This window comes from Myotis davidii, unplaced genomic scaffold (genome assembly GCF_000327345.1).
Source record: "Myotis davidii unplaced genomic scaffold, ASM32734v1 scaffold980, whole genome shotgun sequence".
Lineage (NCBI taxonomy): Eukaryota > Metazoa > Chordata > Mammalia > Chiroptera > Vespertilionidae > Myotis > Myotis davidii.
The window spans coordinates 12772-30035 of NW_006292236.1; the positions used below are offsets into that span (position 1 = coordinate 12772).

The 17264-nt window shown below is 40.2% G+C and overlaps 1 protein-coding gene across 1 annotated transcript in view; it reads right to left on the bottom strand.

Moving 5' to 3' along the window:
- Window positions 1–1680: 1680 nt before the first annotated feature.
- Window positions 1681–17264, bottom strand: part of LOC102768059 (transmembrane protein 236) — a gene marked incomplete at its 3' end in the record, with an annotated part of 17234 nt that continues 1650 nt past the window's right edge. Inside the window, exons 2-3 of the mRNA XM_006765667.2 lie at window positions 4642–4714; window positions 1681–1822 (exon numbers count right to left, since the gene is read on the bottom strand). Coding sequence (XP_006765730.1) covers window positions 1681–1822; window positions 4642–4714 — 215 coding nt within the window. The remainder of the gene's footprint in view (window positions 1823–4641; window positions 4715–17264) is intronic.

Genomic DNA, 17264 nt, shown 5'->3' on the forward strand with positions numbered 1-17264 from the left:
CATTTTTTAAGAGAAATTGCACTAAAAAGTAGGAACAGGAAAGTTCATATTGGCATGGAAATACAGAGTCATTAAGTACAGTGCAGGCCCTGGCTGGGTAACTGAGTTGGTTTGAGCATCGTCCCAATACACCAAAGTTGCAGGTTTGACCTCCGGTCAGGGTACATGCAAGAAGCAACCAATGAATGCATAAATAAGTAGAGCTACAAATTGGTATCTATCTATCTATCTATCTATCTATCTATCTATCTCTCCCCACCCTCTTTGTCTCTAAAATCAATAAAAATAAAAAAGTGCAATTTCAAAATTCACTTATGTCATTAAGGAGCATAGAGAAGTAGCAAAGGGTTTAGTGATTCCCAAGTCTCCTCAGCTAAAAAAAAAATACACTTGACAGTGAAGGGCAGATGTAACTTTGGAGTTCCTTTTCCTCGACAGATGGCCACTGGCTGCCATCTTATCTAACATGTCACATGTGTGTGTTAAACATAATAGTTCATCACTTCTCACCAAAGGACAAAGCACAACATATGAAGCTCAGAGTGCCACATTTCCTGGTGGCCTCCAGCTCCGTTTCGCTTTTCAGTTTGAGGATCAAGAGTGACTGACTGGAAGGGTGGTGGCTCATAACCCATAAAATGATTCTCTGCTCTTTTCCTTCCTGGCTATAGTAGTCATGCCTATCACTCCAAAGCATTCTCCTATGATTCATTCAGTTTACCCCATCCAGTTCATCAGGAAGTGATGAGTCAAAACCCACTCATTTCAAATATAAAATCTTAACCATATAATAACCGTAGCATACAAATACTGTGAATCAAACACAGATACTATCACATGAAATTCAATGAAAGTTGAGGGAACTTAGTACTAAACAAACAAAATATTCAATTCACGAAATATTTTTTTAAAAAGGCCAGCCATTATCTAGTTTTGACTGATCCCTTTTGAGAATTGTGGCATATCTTGTGTGTGTGTGTGTGTGGTTTTTTTAGTGTGATCTTTAGCTTTTTGATAATCCACTATCAAAAATAATTATACAGGACATAACTGCAATAGTCATATTAATTCCTGTATCAAAGGTATCTATACTAAACTCTTTATATATTTATCTAAACTTAAAATTTTTTGTGTTTTTAAATAATTGTTATTGATTTTTTTAGAGACAAATGAAGGGAGAAGGAGAGAGAGAGAAACATCAATGCAAGAATGGAACATCATTGGCTGCCTCCTGCACGCCCCTACTAGGGATTGAGCCTGCAACCTGGGCACGTGCCCTAACCGGGAATCAAACTAGCAACCTTTCGGTGCATGGGATGATGTCCAACCAACTGAGCCACATTGGCCAGAGATAAAGTTTTAAGAGTTCCTAAAAATATAAAGCTATAATAATTTACTTAGATAATTTTCTTGCTAAACATTAAAATGTTTGGTATTAAATATTTGGTAACTTTATTCATTTATCAGTATTATCAAAATGAAAGTTAGAAACAAGAATACTTGCCTAGCAATCAAAGTAGGTTTAAAAATAATTGTATTTAGATATCTTCATTTGTAATCTTCTGTCTGTAACTTTAGCTTTACGGAGTTATCATTAAACATGTCAACAGATAACAGGGTGGCAGAAAAGTGAACAACAGGTCAAACTTAAAAAAAAAATACCTTTAAGAGAATACTTACTTTTTTGCCTCCCTCTAAGAGGGTATGTCCTGAGTTTTTCAATGATGTCAACCATGATCAAGGAAGTCAGAACCAGAGAGACCGGTAGGTCAGGCAAGGTGTCCGGCAAGTTATTAGCAGAACCGTTAACATTCTTTTGAACCTGTTGTCATAAAACCATTTAGAAGCATTAACTTTATATGCTTTCTTTTTTAAAAAAAAGTTTTAATTATCTGAACGCAGTGCTATACATTTAGTATTAAAATACTAAAAGCTTGGTTTTCATCTTCTCAGATATTTATCCCCATGAGGTTTTGAACCATTTCTAAAGATGTAATAAGTATTTATATCAATGGACGAGCCTTCAGTTCAAGGCAATACATGTGAAAATGTAACAGCAGGCTTCTGGCAGTGGTAAAATGGACAATTCCTCCAAGCCTGCTGGTAAGCACAGCCTCTGAAAGTCTGATACCAAAGACCTAGGAGGGCAAGAATTGGAGTTTAGGATCTTCCAAGAAGGGAGAGCCTAGGTAAACCCAGCGAGGCTTTGGGGCACTTTCTTCATCTGACTGAGGCATCCACTTAAAAAACACAGTGGCAAGCATCATATTAATGGTTACATGTTAAGAGTTTTCCCTCTGAGATCAGGAGTGAAACAAAGGTGCCACCACAACCATTTCTGTTCAACAGTGCACTTGAGGTTCCAGCCAGTGTAATAAGGCAGGATAAAGAAATAAACAGTATAAACTTTGGCAAGAAAGAAAAACAAAATAGTCATAGACTATATGAGTGCATATGAAGAAAAATCTTCCCAAAATGGATTATTTCTACATACCAATAGCAAAGAGAAAATAAGATTTTAAAAAAGATAGCATTTAAAGCAACTTCAACCAAAATTCCAAGTTTTTATGGAAATTGACAAGCTGATTCTAAAATGTATATAGAATACAAAGGGCAAGACACTAGAAGAAAAAGAAAAAGATATGAAGATTTACTTTTCTGTTTGTAAAGAGCTATTATAAAACTACAGGAATTAAGTCAATGTGGTATTGGCACAGGAATATAAAAGTAGGTAATGGGACAGAACAGAAAATTCAGAAATAGACCTGATTTATAACAAAAGTAGCAAAGTAGCACTATAGAGAGATGTTGGAAAACAGACGTTTTAATAAATGGTGTATAGTCCATTGGATGTTATTTGGGGAAAAACATAAATAGAAATTGCCTCCCTACTGTACAAGATGTACAGAAATTAGCTCTAGATCGATTTTTAATCTAAAAGAGAATGGCAAAACAATACAGGGCCCAAAATATAATATAGGAGATCTTCAGTTCCTCAAGATTCAGAGTCACAATATGACAAAATCTTCTCAAACCAAAGCACTGTCCATAAAGGAAAGAAATTGATAAATGGGGCTATTTTTTAAATAAAGAACCTCTCTTTATCAAAAAGATACCATTAAGAGTATTAAGTCATAGAACATGAAGATATTTGCAATACATGTAATCAACAAAGGGGTTGAACTCTGAATATATAACAAAACAGATGAATTTATCTGAAGTATTAGAAGTTACGGGAGAGCTACCTTTAAGAAGGACGTAGTCATTGCAAAGAACATAGGGTTGCCTTCAGGCAGCTGGCAAAGCTTTATGTTTTTACTTTTTTACATAGAGATTTGCTTTGTGGTATCGAATTAATACTGTATATTGATGTTTTGTGCACTTTTCTGTTTGTGTGTTAAACTGGAGTGGAAAATTACCTGGGTACTCACGGCACCTATACTTAGTCTAATTGTCTATTTTTCTCTCTATTATCAGTAAATTCCTGAAGATAAGAGTCATCAAATTTCCTGAGGGTCTATTTCCAGTAACTAATACAGCGCCTGGCGTGTACATGCATTTAATGATATCTGGTCAACATATAAATGAAATATCACAAAATAATTTGAGCTGTGCACCTTGGGGAAGTGAAAACTGTTATCTTTCACAGTACCTTACAATTAATAAGATTAGGAGGCCATTCTTTTTTTAACTTCTTGGATAATAAATTCTACATCCAGAAAGTTCTGCCTATAATATTCTTGTTCTGCAGGCCTCCATCCATTAAAGCAGCATGTAGTCAAAAATATAAAGTTATTTTCAATTATGTATTATACACAAATTATTTGTCAATGGGTATATTATCAAAGGTCTTAGAGCAGCGGTTCTCAACCTGTGGGTCGCGACCCCTTTGGGGGTCGAACGACCCTTTCAGAGGGGTCGCCTAAGGCCATCGGAAAACACATATATAATTACATATTGTTTTTGTGATTAATCACTATGCTTTAATTATGTTCGATTTGTAACAATGAAATTGGGGGTCACCACAACATGAGGAACTGTATTAAAGGGTCGCGGCATTAGGAAGGTTGAGAACCACTGTCTTAGAGTGTGGGTGGTTGTTCATGGGAATAATGTTTTTTTCCTTTATAATTGTATATGATCATGAGAAACATCAGGTTACAGCGGTTCTCAACCTGTGGGTCGCGACCATCAGAAAACACCTATAGCATATCAGATATTTACATTACGATTCATAACAGTGGCAAAATTACAGTTATGAAGTAGCAACAAAAATAATTTTATGGTTGGGGGTCACCACAACGTGAGGAACTGTATTAAAGGGTCGCAGCATTAGGAAGGTTGAGAACCCCTGGAGAAGAAACAAATGTGGATCTATTTTCAAATTCCTTGCTTTTAAAAATTATTTTGAAATAACATTCCTGTTTCTCACACACAAACACAGAAGTAATCTCTTTTAAATTGGCTTCTAGACTTTCCTCCTTAACCATGGAGGTAACAATGACAAATATATATATATTGCATTTGAGAAGAAGAATGGATAAAATAAACTTTAAGAAACTTGTTGGGCACACCACTCTATCAAATTCCAATAACAGGAAATTTTAAAATCTTGCGTCAGAAGAAATAAAAATTCCATACCTCCGTCACGGCTATAGAAAAGCTGAAACTGGGGAGTGTGGTGAGCACGACACACATCATCATAACAGGTCTCCTAGCAAAGGAGAAAGAAATAAGCAAAAGCAATAATGTACAAGATCAACAGTTCCTGTTAGTTTTTGCTAATTTTGCAGTTCCGGTTCCATTCATCTATAGTTTTTCTAAGAAGCTACAGCTTCCCTATTTCCATTTCCCAAACGCCTGAAGATGGCAAAGGAGAACACATGCAACAACCAGAATGCTTTTCTAGAAGAAAGGGTGAGAGATTTCCAAATAATTGACAAATCATAGACAGCTAAAATCATCACAAGGCAAGACACATGACATGCACAGTTTTCATAATTCATTAGTTAGGATCCTACCCCAAAACTCAGGCTCTGGTGACCAACTGGAAAAAAGAACAGCATGACTTTTCAAGTTATATTATGACCCATGTTATAAAATTTATTTTTCAAAAAATTAATTTAAGATGATACTTAGATACTTAGGGCGGCAGAAATTGAAAAAAAAATGGATATTATTTACTTGAACCCAAAGAAATAATATATACATAAAAATCACATAATTTTTTAAACTTGTTTTTGAACCGCTTATTAAACCTTTCAAGATCAATCAAATAGTTATGAGATGTAATATGTATTTAATATTCTACCTTATAATAGAGACAATTTAAATATACATTTAGCATCATTAATTTTGGGGAAAACAAAATATACTCAAAGGTTTCCTATCATGAAATATTTACCTTCTTTTTTCTTAAATATATTAATTACATGTTTAGCATATTGTATATCTAATAACAAAAAGTGTTGGAATGGGTGAACCATGAGAGCATTATACTGAGTGAAATAAATCAGTCACAAAAAGACAAACATATAGAATACCTGGAACAATCAATTTCATAGAGACTGAAATGGTGGGTGCAAGAGATGCAGAAGAGGAGAATGGGGAGTTGTTGTTTAATGGACATAGAGTTTTAGTTTTCCAGGATGAAAAGAGTTCTGGAGATTGGTTGCACAACAATGGGAATGTACTTAACGCTACTGAACTGTGTGTTTAAAAGTGGTTAGGATAATAAATGTTATGTACATTTTATCATAAGTAAGTGGATTAAAAAAAATGTTGGAGTCTTTCAAATGACTAAGACATAAATTATGGGGTGGGATATCCCCTCTCTCACAACTAGACCCAGTACAACCTGTAAAGTCCGGAGTATGATCGTATTTTACATGCATAGCTTTGCCTCCTTTGTGAGTCCAGATCCAGGTTCCTGCAGCACTCAGCTCCCTAAGACTGAGCAGCACATTCATAGAGGCCTCTTCCCAACTTGACCCCAGGAACTATTCCTGCGCCTCTTCTTTAGCTGCATTATCTCCCTTGATTATCTCAGCCAACCCCATTGCTTTAAATACCACACAAGTGCCAGTGACTCCCAAACGTATTATCATATACAGATGCTGGCTTCTATCCTTAGTTCTGGATGTGTATGCCCAACTATGTGACACCTCATCTATTAGTAGACATTTAAAAGGCAACTGACAGTTAACATTCCTAAAGAAGAACCCACATCCTTCTCCATATCTGTTGTTACCATCCTCAAATCCTGTCTGATTTACTGACAAAATGCATTTTGAATCCATCCTCTGCTAACACAGTGGTTCATATACTATCATCTCTCATCTGCAGTATTTTCTAATCAGTTTTCTGTTGGTAACTCTATTCTTACCTAACAGTATTTTCTCCATAGAGCCAACAGTCATATTTTTAGATATAAAATACATGTTATCACTGCCCTGCTCAAAAATTTCCAATGCCGGTGTATGGGAGAAATGGGAAGTTATTGTTTATTGAGTACAGTGTTTCAGTTTGGCAAAATGAAAAGAATCTTGTGAATGGATGGTAGAGATAGCAGCCAAGCGGTCAATTAAAATAAAATTGAAGCCTATAACCCTAGTCTACATACTCGATATGATGTGGTTCCTCTCATTTCTCCTTCTTTCATCCGGACTTAGAATGACCTATATCCCTAACACCTACTTAACTCTGTCCATTCTGGCCTCCTGGTTATTTCACACAAAGACTGCCCCACCTCCAAGTCATATGCTCTCTATTCCTTTTGCCAGGGGCGCTCTATGCATGGATCTTCTATGTCTGGCTCCTTGTTGTCATTTAAATATATAAACTACCTGAAATTCTGCTGTTTAGTTATTTACTTGCTTATTGTTTGTCATATTGCTCCTTGTCCATATCCAAGATAAGTTCCTAGGGAGCAGGGGACTTATCTAATTGTTCACTACTTACTCTTCACCATCACTATTTTTCAGCCATTTTTGTGCAATAAAACTTCTAGGACTCTGGAATATCCTATAGAGCAGCGGTTCTCAACCTGTGGGTCGCGAACAATGAAAATACATCCTGCATATCAGATATTTACATTACGATTCATAACAGTAGCAAAATTACAGTTATGAAGTAGCAACGAAAATAATTTTATGGTTGGGGATCCCACAACATGAGGAACTGTATTAAAGGGACATTAGGAAAGTTGAGAACCACTGCTACAGAGGCTTCTAAGAATATAACTTTTAAATGAAAAAAATAAAACACATATTTAAAAAATAAAGTAACTATGTTGACAAAGTAATCCAAAACCTTAAAAAATTGATATATTAATAAATGTTCCTGTCTATAAACACAGTGTCTTCTTATTTTCTTTCGAGTAAAAACTGTAATCACTAGTGGTAACTGTAATCACTCATAATTTCAGGGTAGTGAAGATCATAAACCATATCTTGAATTACCTGCACAATTGTAGGGGACCCAAGATGGCGGCAGAGTAAGTAGAAGTTACACTCAACTCCAACCAGGACCAAACTGCAACTACAACTAACATACAGAACAATCAACCTGAATAACCAACTGAAGACTAGCTGAACAGAAGTCTTATAACCAAGGATTTACAGAAGCCACAACAAGACTGGTAGGAAGGGCAGAGACACAAAAAGGGTTAGCTCTGCCCCACGGGTGATGGCTAAGAATCTGGAGGAATATCTCAGCTGCAAAGGCTCCCCGCTGAGGAGCACGGGGTCTCACTCTGACGCTGGGATCCACAGCCCAGCGCACCAGAGCCAGGAAGAGGTGCCCGCATAACATCTGGCTGTGAAAATGAGCGGGGATTCTGTCTGCCAGGGAGAAACTGAAATATGATAGAGACCAGATGCCATCACTAAGGGCCCAAAGACAGAAACCTTGTTTGCAGTCACTCATCCTGAGCTCCAGTGGAGGGAGGGCAGAGTGGGCTAGAGACATGTGAGAGAGATGGCTTTGTGGCTCTGGGGAGAGAGCTGAAGGCTCAGACACCACGATTCCTGTGCCGAGTCCCTCCCCCATATCACAGATGATATCTCTCTTAAGTGGAGCACTTCCCTCCATATGGCATCAGCCTGGGGGAATGCAATAGCACCACCCTCTGGGCTTCCTGTCATACCACCCTGCCCTGATGAAGAGTCAGCTGCCTGGGCCAGGATGTAGAGGTCTGGGAAGACAGGGATGTCAGTGACTGAGTTGTGTGGCTTTGAGGCAGAAAACTATTACCCCCACTTTCTGGTTAACCTGTCCAATGCTTCCCCCAAATGAAAGATCCACTAGTCCCACACTCCCAACTCCAAGCGGCCTACCCTACTAAGCTTGGTCTACTAGCAGAATGTGGGACAGACTGAGTTGTATGGCTCTAGATGGGCTCTTTTTTCCCTCTCCTGCCTAACCGGAGTAGAGCCTTACATTCAAAAAGGCCAAAACCTTGGTTTGTTTGGGCCTGGTAAACTCTGTCGTCCTCACCCTGACGAGTCTTTGAGACCCTGCCCCATAACAAAGGTGAGGGGCAGTTAGATTTGGCACATCCTGGGACTTTTTCTCAGACCCCACACTGGCACTGAATTTGAACCTGTATCAATCTGGTGAATACCACTAGTGCCTACTTGATGACTCACTGAGAATTTACCTCATGCAACTTGAATACTGCCAGAGGATGTTTCAGTGACTAAGTCTAACAGGCCATGGGCAAATGGAGGCAGGCTGAGGTGGATCAGGGAGCCTTGGCCTTTTGCTGATGAGCCTCTGGGCTCAGTGCTGATGGAAGCCAGCCTTAGTGAGCAGTGTCCCACACACACCAAGGCCCAGCAGAGGCAGCCACAAAGGGTAGATTGCATTGGGCTTTAAACAGATTGCCCTGAGCCAGTCAAAAGCAGTGTCTGACATCGACCTGCACCAGAGTCTCTCCCAAGAGGCCCCAGAGCAGACACATCCACTAGCCAGCTTCTGACAATATCAGAGCAGGATCCAATTAGTTTCACAAGTGGCATATCCTAAGTGAGATCTCAGGAGGCACCAGAACCTGCTGAGGCAAATTCCATTTCATGTGATCAGCACCTGTGCAGCAACTTGTACACTGAGGTCAGGCTCGATCTTCACAGTCAGCAAGCCTGAGGGTCAACCCCATACACAAATGGGGCAATAGCAATCAAGACTCAATTACAACAGGATAACCCACACTAGGGATATTCCTGGAGCATCAAGGTCATCAAGGAGACTGTGTTACTGGGTCCCATAGGATACCTACTACATAAGACCACCCTACCGAGACTGGGAGCCATAGCAGATCTACCTAATACATAGATACAAAGAGGTACTAAAATGCAGAGACAAAGGAACATACCCCAAATGAAAGAACAGAAGAAATCTTCAGAAAAAGAGCTGAATGAAATAGAGGCAAACAATTGGTCAGATATAGAGTTCAAAATAATGAAATTGATGCAGTAATTTAAAAATAAACCAATAAAAAATCAAACCTTCCAACAAATAAAAGTTGTGGACCGAATGGCTTCACAGGCAAATTTTACCAAACATTCAAAGAAACACTAACACCTATCCTCCTCAAACTTTTCCAAAATATTCTAGAGGAGGAAAGACTTGTAAGCACATTTTATAAGGCCAGTATTATTCTAATTCCAAAACCAGATAAAAAGACTACAAAGAAAGAAAATTATATGCCAATATTCCTGATAAACATAGATACTAAAATCTTCAATAAAATATTAGCAAACCAGATCTAGCAATGCATTAGAGAGATCATACACCAATGGCGGGGGAGTAGGTGGATTTTTCTCACACCTCCTCCCAGAAACAAACTGGAATTAAAACTAAATTGGGGAATATTCACCCTGAATTAGCAACTGCAGACTAGCTGAAAGGAGACTTTCCAACAAGGGCAGAAACCACTTCAAGACTGGCAGGAAGGGCAGGGTCACAGAGGAGCTGGCCCAGGTCACGGGAGTGGCAGGCTAAGGGTGAGGAGGGCGATGCTGACTGTTGGGGTTGCCCCTGAAAGGAGCGAGGCCTGGACCTCAGGTTGGGCTCTCCAGCCCAGACAGCCAGAGCCGGAAAGAGCCACCCATTTACCATCCAGCTGCAGGGCTTCCATCCACCGGGGAGAATCTGAGCCTACCGGAGACAAAGTCACTTTTTTTAAAAGGGCTGTTGCACAGGATTTCCACTCCCAAGACACTCACCCCAGGTATTGTCAGAGGGAGGGTGGTGTGTACTGAAGTCACCTGAGGAGAGACTGGGGTAGAAGGAATTTGGGACAGTTGTAGAGGAGCGGCTGCCAGGATCATACCCGATATCGCAGCAGCCTTTTTTCCTGAGAGGCGCAAAACCCTCCCAGCAGCAGAAGCTTGGGGAACGGCAAGTACCATGCCCCCTGGTATACAGCTCACACCTCTCACCCCCAAGGAATCCCACTTGCCCTACTCTCTGGAATCCAGTGTACTCCACCCTGCATCTCAAACCCTGCTGAGGAGGCAGCAGTCTCAGGAGGTGTCAGTGACTGTCTTTGGGTTGGCGACATGCCTCCCACATTCCCAGGACACTAGTTGGCACTTCCCTCTCATGAGAGAGCTGATAGAAACTCCTGACTTCCTTAGGTCCCACTGGCTGCTGAGGTCGGGGAAATATTCTGCGACAGACTTACACATGTGGCTCTGGGATGGGGAACACACCAACCATCTTCCCTGAAGTCTGGACATTTTCTAACCTGCCCCAGGTCCCTGCGCTGCTAAAAAGTCAGCCTAAGAGCTCAACTTGGCCCCTCCCATGGGAAACCAAGCCCAATGAAGGCAGCTACAAACTATAGATTGTTTAAAGCTTCAAACAGGGTGCCAAGGGCCAAACATGGACAGTTTAACATTGGCTAGCACAAAGGCACCTTCCAGGAGGATCAAAAGTGGCAGACAAGAAAGTTAGCCTCAGACACCATAAGAGCAGGTTCCAAAGGGAAATACAGCAGGCACTAAAATCTGCCCTGAAGAACTTGACTCCCTCACCCCCCCTCCCCCCGGCCCACTTCCACCCCCATTATTTTCTTTTTTCTTGCTTTGGTAATATTTCTTTTTCTCTTTTCTCTCTTGTTCTTTCCATAACTCTTAATTTTTTCTTTCCTTTTCTTACTCTACTTTTTTTCTTTCATTTAATACTTCCCCTTCTTTTTATCTGTTCATAATTTTTTCTCTTCCTTTTCTTTTTTATTGTTTGCATTTTCACATCTTTATTCTTAATTTTTTTCTCTCCTGTATTTTCTTTCATAATTTCCACTCATAACTTATTTGGATCATTTAGATTATGAGTATTGGGACTCTGAGTTCATGATGTTTAGATGAAATTTTGGACTTAGAGTTGATGCTGTAATGATTAAAAATTTGGAGATGTTGGGATGGAGTGAATCTATTTTGCACATGGGAAGAATGTAAATTAGGGGCTGGGAGACAAAAGGCAGACTGTTGTAGGTTGAATTGTCTCCAAAAGGAGATATATTGAGGTCCCAACCCCAAACACCTCAGAATATGATTGTATTTGGAAAAAGGGTCATCCCAGAGGTAATAAGTTAAAATTAGGCCATTAGAGTGGGCCCTTATCCAACATGACTGATGTCCTTATAAACAGGAAAGATTTAGAGATCGACATGCAAAAAGGGAAGACTGTGAGGAGGCACGGGCAGTGTGAGGAGATGAAAGCAGAGATCGATCGGGTAATGCATCTACAAGACAAGGGATGCCAGTGGAGCGCCAGCAAGACAACAAAAGCTTGAGGAGAGGCTGGGACAGATTCTACCTCACGGCCCCGAAAAGGAGCCAATGTCACCAACACTTAGACCTCAGATTTCGAGGCTGCAGAAGTGGGAGACAGTACATTTCTGTTGTTGAAGCCACCAAGTTTGTGGTATGTTGTAAGAGCAGTCTTGGGAAACAAACCCAGTGAGTAATAGAATTTATGTTAGAAATATAGACACTTCTTTGAAGGTGTACTCAGGCTGAAACGAGTGCAAGACTGAAACCAGAGGACAGAATAGATGAAGAGAACTTGTGGACTTGGTGTAATTTATAAATGAAAGGCTGCATTAGGGCGCTACCAGCAGAGTGCTATGTGCATATATAGTAAATTGTCTAAAAGGAGGACTCTCCCAGGAGCAGGCCTGTGAAGAAAGACCTGAGCCAAGCCACGTGAGTTATAGATTCCTGTTTGTGCAGCAAGAATTCTGACCTTGAGATCTCTCACAGAGGAAGCATGGTGAGTAGAAAGGCCAGATAATAACTTGGGAAACCTCTCTGCTCAGAAACTCACTAGGTTCTCTTTTACTTAAACCAATGTCTGGAATGTCTTCCTGCTCCCAGCTTCGCTCAGATCTAGCTTTCTTGTGAGAATTTCCCTGACTACTCCAAACCCGAATCCACACACATCTATTGAACACCTATGCGTGCAGGGCATTGTGTGGGGGCCTGATGGGATGGAATTGGGAGGAGGGGGGAGGAGGAAAAGTGAGTCAAAAGGGTACCTTCCTCACTATCAGTACAAAGTTTTGATGACTCTCCTCTCTGGGCTCATCAAGAACTTGTGGCAGTCACATACTATTTAGTGGTTTAGTGTATATTGTTTTACATTACTTTCCAATATTTTAAAATGTGTAACTGTGCCATCTCCACAGTAGACTACAAGTTCCCTGAGGAAGGTGACATTACCTAAGGTGGATTCAGGTATTCCCCAACAGTAGTCTCCGAATGAAGAATCTTTGTAGGGAGGTAGTTTGGAAAAATAGAAGTTAGAGAATGCATGGTCTTGCAGGCCAGGCAGTCAACAGCTATTCAGTAAATGTTTATTAAACGAGGGACTGAGTGAATGAGAAATGGGAACTGAAAGGAAGTTCAGTTAGATAAATTCACAGCTATTGTAACAAACCCTGGGAGTGGACTAGTGGATCACTGTTAACCTGGAGGGTTTCTAGTAAAACTGTGCCAGCTACTACTGTTACTGGTAACTCTGGGAGATGAGGAAGATATGTGTCCTCTCAGAGGCAGAGGACACAAAATCAAGTGCTTCAGCTAGCATTTTGAATGACACAATCAGGATCCAGAAGACTGCAATTGATTAAAAACATGACTAAAATCAATGCAATGATATTTCATAGGGATAAGAGTATATTATTGAATTCAGGTTTAAAAAATGTTTCAAGTATTTATCCATTGACTTATTCATCTAAATCAGTGGTTCTCAACCTCCTGGCCCTTTAAACACAGTTCATGTTGTGACCCAACCATAAAATTATTTTCGTTGCTACTTCATAACTGTAATGTTGCTACTGTTATGAATCGTAATGTAAATATCTGATATGCAGGATGGTCTTAGGTGACCCCTGTGAAAGGGTCATTAGGACCTCCAAAGGGGTTGCAACCCACAGGTTGAGAACCGCTAATCTAAATGTTGGCTTACGCTTGTTCTAAGGCTAGAAAGACAGGCTTATGGGTGCTGCCAAGGCGTGAGATGCAGAAACTATGCATTGAGAGCAAGTTTTTCAGGTGATTTTAGTCAATCACACCCTCAGTCAAGAAACAAGTGACACAGTTGGCATGGAAGTCAATACATCACATCAAAATACAGTGAATTCCCTTTCAAATCAGAGGTAGACTGTCTGTATTGTGAGAAATAGTGTAGCAGACGAACTCTAAGGTGTGGTCCAGCTTTAGGATTCTGTGGTGTAATGTCAACCCTGAATTATACAAGTAAGGGAAGTGTGGATTTTGAAGTGGTGGCACTGACATGCAGAAAACATTTTCCAAGATCATTGCTCTGTCAACAAGGACTGCGAGGAAAGGGGGGCGTAGAGAGAAGCAAAGGAGAAGGACACCTGCTGGTGAAGGTGGCCCGGTCCCAGCTTGGGATAATACAGTATTCCTCAGGCTTCCTTGAACAAAACAACCGGGACAACGATCTGACAATGAACTGGAACTTATGGAAACTGGGGGAACCGTGCCAGTGTAAGGTAGCTCTGGAAATGAGGGCCTCGCTGGGTTGAGGAAAACAGTCATGGAGAACTAGAAGCTGATGCAAGAGAAATGAAAGAGGAAGAATTAACAGAATCTGATGACTTACTGCATGTGCTGGGAAAGAATTGCAAAAGTAAATATACTCTTGCTGATTTATTGATTATGGAGGGGCTGGACAAGGAAGAGAAAGCCTGTAGTCAGGTGTAGCATAAATTATTACTACTGAATAATTTAAGGTGATAGACACACAGAGAGATGTGCTCTGGGAAGAAGTAACCATTAAGCACCAGTGTTTATTTAGTTCATGGTAATTTACGATGACATTCTCAGAGGTGCTGAAAAGACAAGCTCGATTTCCTTGAGGGTGTCCAGTCTGCCCATCCGTGCCCAGATGTTTTTGGTGCTGTTATGGGACAGTAAGGTGCTCTGGAGACAGACACCCGAGGGCAGTGGTTCTCAACCTGCCTAATGCCGCGACCCTTTAATACAGTTCCTCAAGTTGTGGTGACCCCCAACCATAAAATTATTTTCGTTGCTACTTCATAACTGTAATTTTGCTCTGTTATGAATCATAATGTAAATATCTGATATGCAGGATGTATTTTCATTGTTACAAATTGAACATAATTAAAGCATAGTGATTAATCACAAAAACAATATGTAATCATATATATGTTTTCCGATGGTCTTAGGCAACCCCTGTGAAAGGGTCACTCGACCCCCAAAGGGGTCGTGACCCACAGGTTGAGAACCGCTGACCTAGGGTCAATGTTGGCTCCAGTACTCATTGGCTAGGTGGTCTTTTAATCTCTGTGCCCCCATTTTCTCATTTGTCAAGTGGGTACTATAAGTGTTCTTACATATAAAGCTTACAGAATTAATTACAATCTTAGAGGCAATGTGTTTACAACCATGCTTGGGACATAGTAACTGTTCAATAAATATTTGCTCTTATTTTACAACTGCTATTACTACCACTGCCTTAAACAAATCATCAGCAAAAGCTCATTGAATATGTGAAGGACTTCAGCAAGGTAAAATGTAGCCCAAAATGTTGGAGTCTTTTACACTTGGCACTGCCCAGGATTCCTGACATGCCATGTCTAAAGCAATTAAACTCTGAAAGACTTGAGAGAATTCCTGAAAAATAGCCTTTTGTCCCAAGGCAGGGCAGGAATCCTTAGGAGTCCTCCAGTATTATTCTGCCCCGAGGTACCTTCTCCTTGGAGGTCTGCTCCAGCTTCCGGCTAGCCTGCTCAATGGTTTCACACATTCACTGTTATTACAGGAAAGGGTTTCTTATTTATTGGGATACACAATTTCGTCTATATATAAATAGCTTTTCTTCATTCCTCAAACCATCTGCCTAGTCTGTTATGAGTTATGACAGGCATCCCTAAAAAGGAACAATCATTCTAAAAGAATGAGGAAGTGTTTAGCAAGAGTAAAGGAAGGAGCACTGTATGAAAGTTCAGACCCTACTGTTGATTTAGTGTGTATGTCTTCAGCTCCCTGACATTGTTTCCTCCTTTATACAATGGGAATTACATCCACTTGGTCAGCTTCACAACACTGGCAGGCAGGTCGATGACTCAAGTCTGCACCTCTCAGATGTGTTGCCAGGACACACCCTTTAGTCGCTGGATGACTCACTCTCTTCTGAAACCAGCCTCGTAGGCTCATGATGCCAACATAGACCTGCAGGGAGGTTCTCAAATAGGCCCATCAACAATACATAAATGCTGAATACGTATGAAATTTCACATAAACAGCTATTTATTCTTCAAAGAATAATTCATACTTTTAATACCTACTTTCTATAGTAGCAATTATTTTTGCTTATTTCAGCTAGCAATTAAGATACACGACACACTCTATATTAGCACATATATTAAAATATCCAAACTCACACATCTGGGAAACACATATAATATCCCAAAATCCATCTATAGGGGAAATGTATCCTAATGACACTAAAAGGGTTGAATTTTTCTTGAGACACACTTGGCATTCAAAGTCAGAAAGAATAAAGAAAAAGTTGCATGACATAGAGGAAATAGCACAGAATCAGCCAGATCTGGACTCACAAATCCTAGCTCCACCACTTACGAACTTTGTCACCTGGCAAAGTTAATCATTTCTTTGAGTTTCTGTTCTTCATCTATGAAATTTGACACTAGCACATATCTCCCTGAATTGTCACAAAGTTCAAATTTAATAGTACAGAATGCATGAAACTCCTAGAATAGTGCTCAGTAGCTATTTCTTCTCTTCTATGCCAGGAAGAGATAATAATATGATAGTGCTCATGCATGAGGCCATGAGGAAATAGTTTTACAGTCTCACTGAAATTATAGATAACCTGTCACATATTTAGAATACTTGTAGCCAGCCACACCCACAAACAGAAAGGAAAGAGTATTTTCCAAAAGAAATTACTGAAAGATATAATTGTTATGACAGCCCAAGACACCTTAACACAGGAGGATGACCTAAAGCAGATATACGAAAGAAACATGTTCACTGCGGAGTAGAAATGAAACCTATTCTCTTCCTTACATTCAGTCGCCCCAGGAGACTGGGAGCTTCAAAAGGCAGTTTCGGGTAGAGGTTATGGAATCAGAAGGACCTAGGTCCAAAGTCTGGCCCTTCCATTCACTAGTTGACTGGGAAAGTTGCACAATTCTCTAATCATCAATTTCTTCTTGCATGAGGTGTTACAGAATGAAATGAAATTCATATATAAGTCTCGTTAGCACATAAGAGATCAGTAAAGAAGCAATTATAGCTTAATGATGATGATGATGATGATGATGATGTGTGATATGGGAAGCTTTGCTGCCTGAATGATATGAAGAACTTGGGGTCCTAGGAATTTGAACCAATGTAAAATAAATAAATAAATACATACATACATACACACATACATACATACATACATACATACATACATAAGCAAGCCCCTTCTTGGGCTGCCACAGGCCAGCTTCCCATTGGTTTACTCTCGTGGTCACTTGGACCTTCCTCCCTGGCCCAGCCAGTCTTAGACAGTCAAAGCAACTCCCAGGGGGTATGAGGAGTGGAGGGCCCAGCTCAACTCCAAACCTACCCCTCAGATGATCTAGAGCAGCAGTTCTCAACCTGTGGGTCGTGACCCCTTTGGCAGTCGAATGACCCTTTCACAGGGGTCGCCTAAGACCATCCTGCATATCAGATATTTACATTACGATTCAT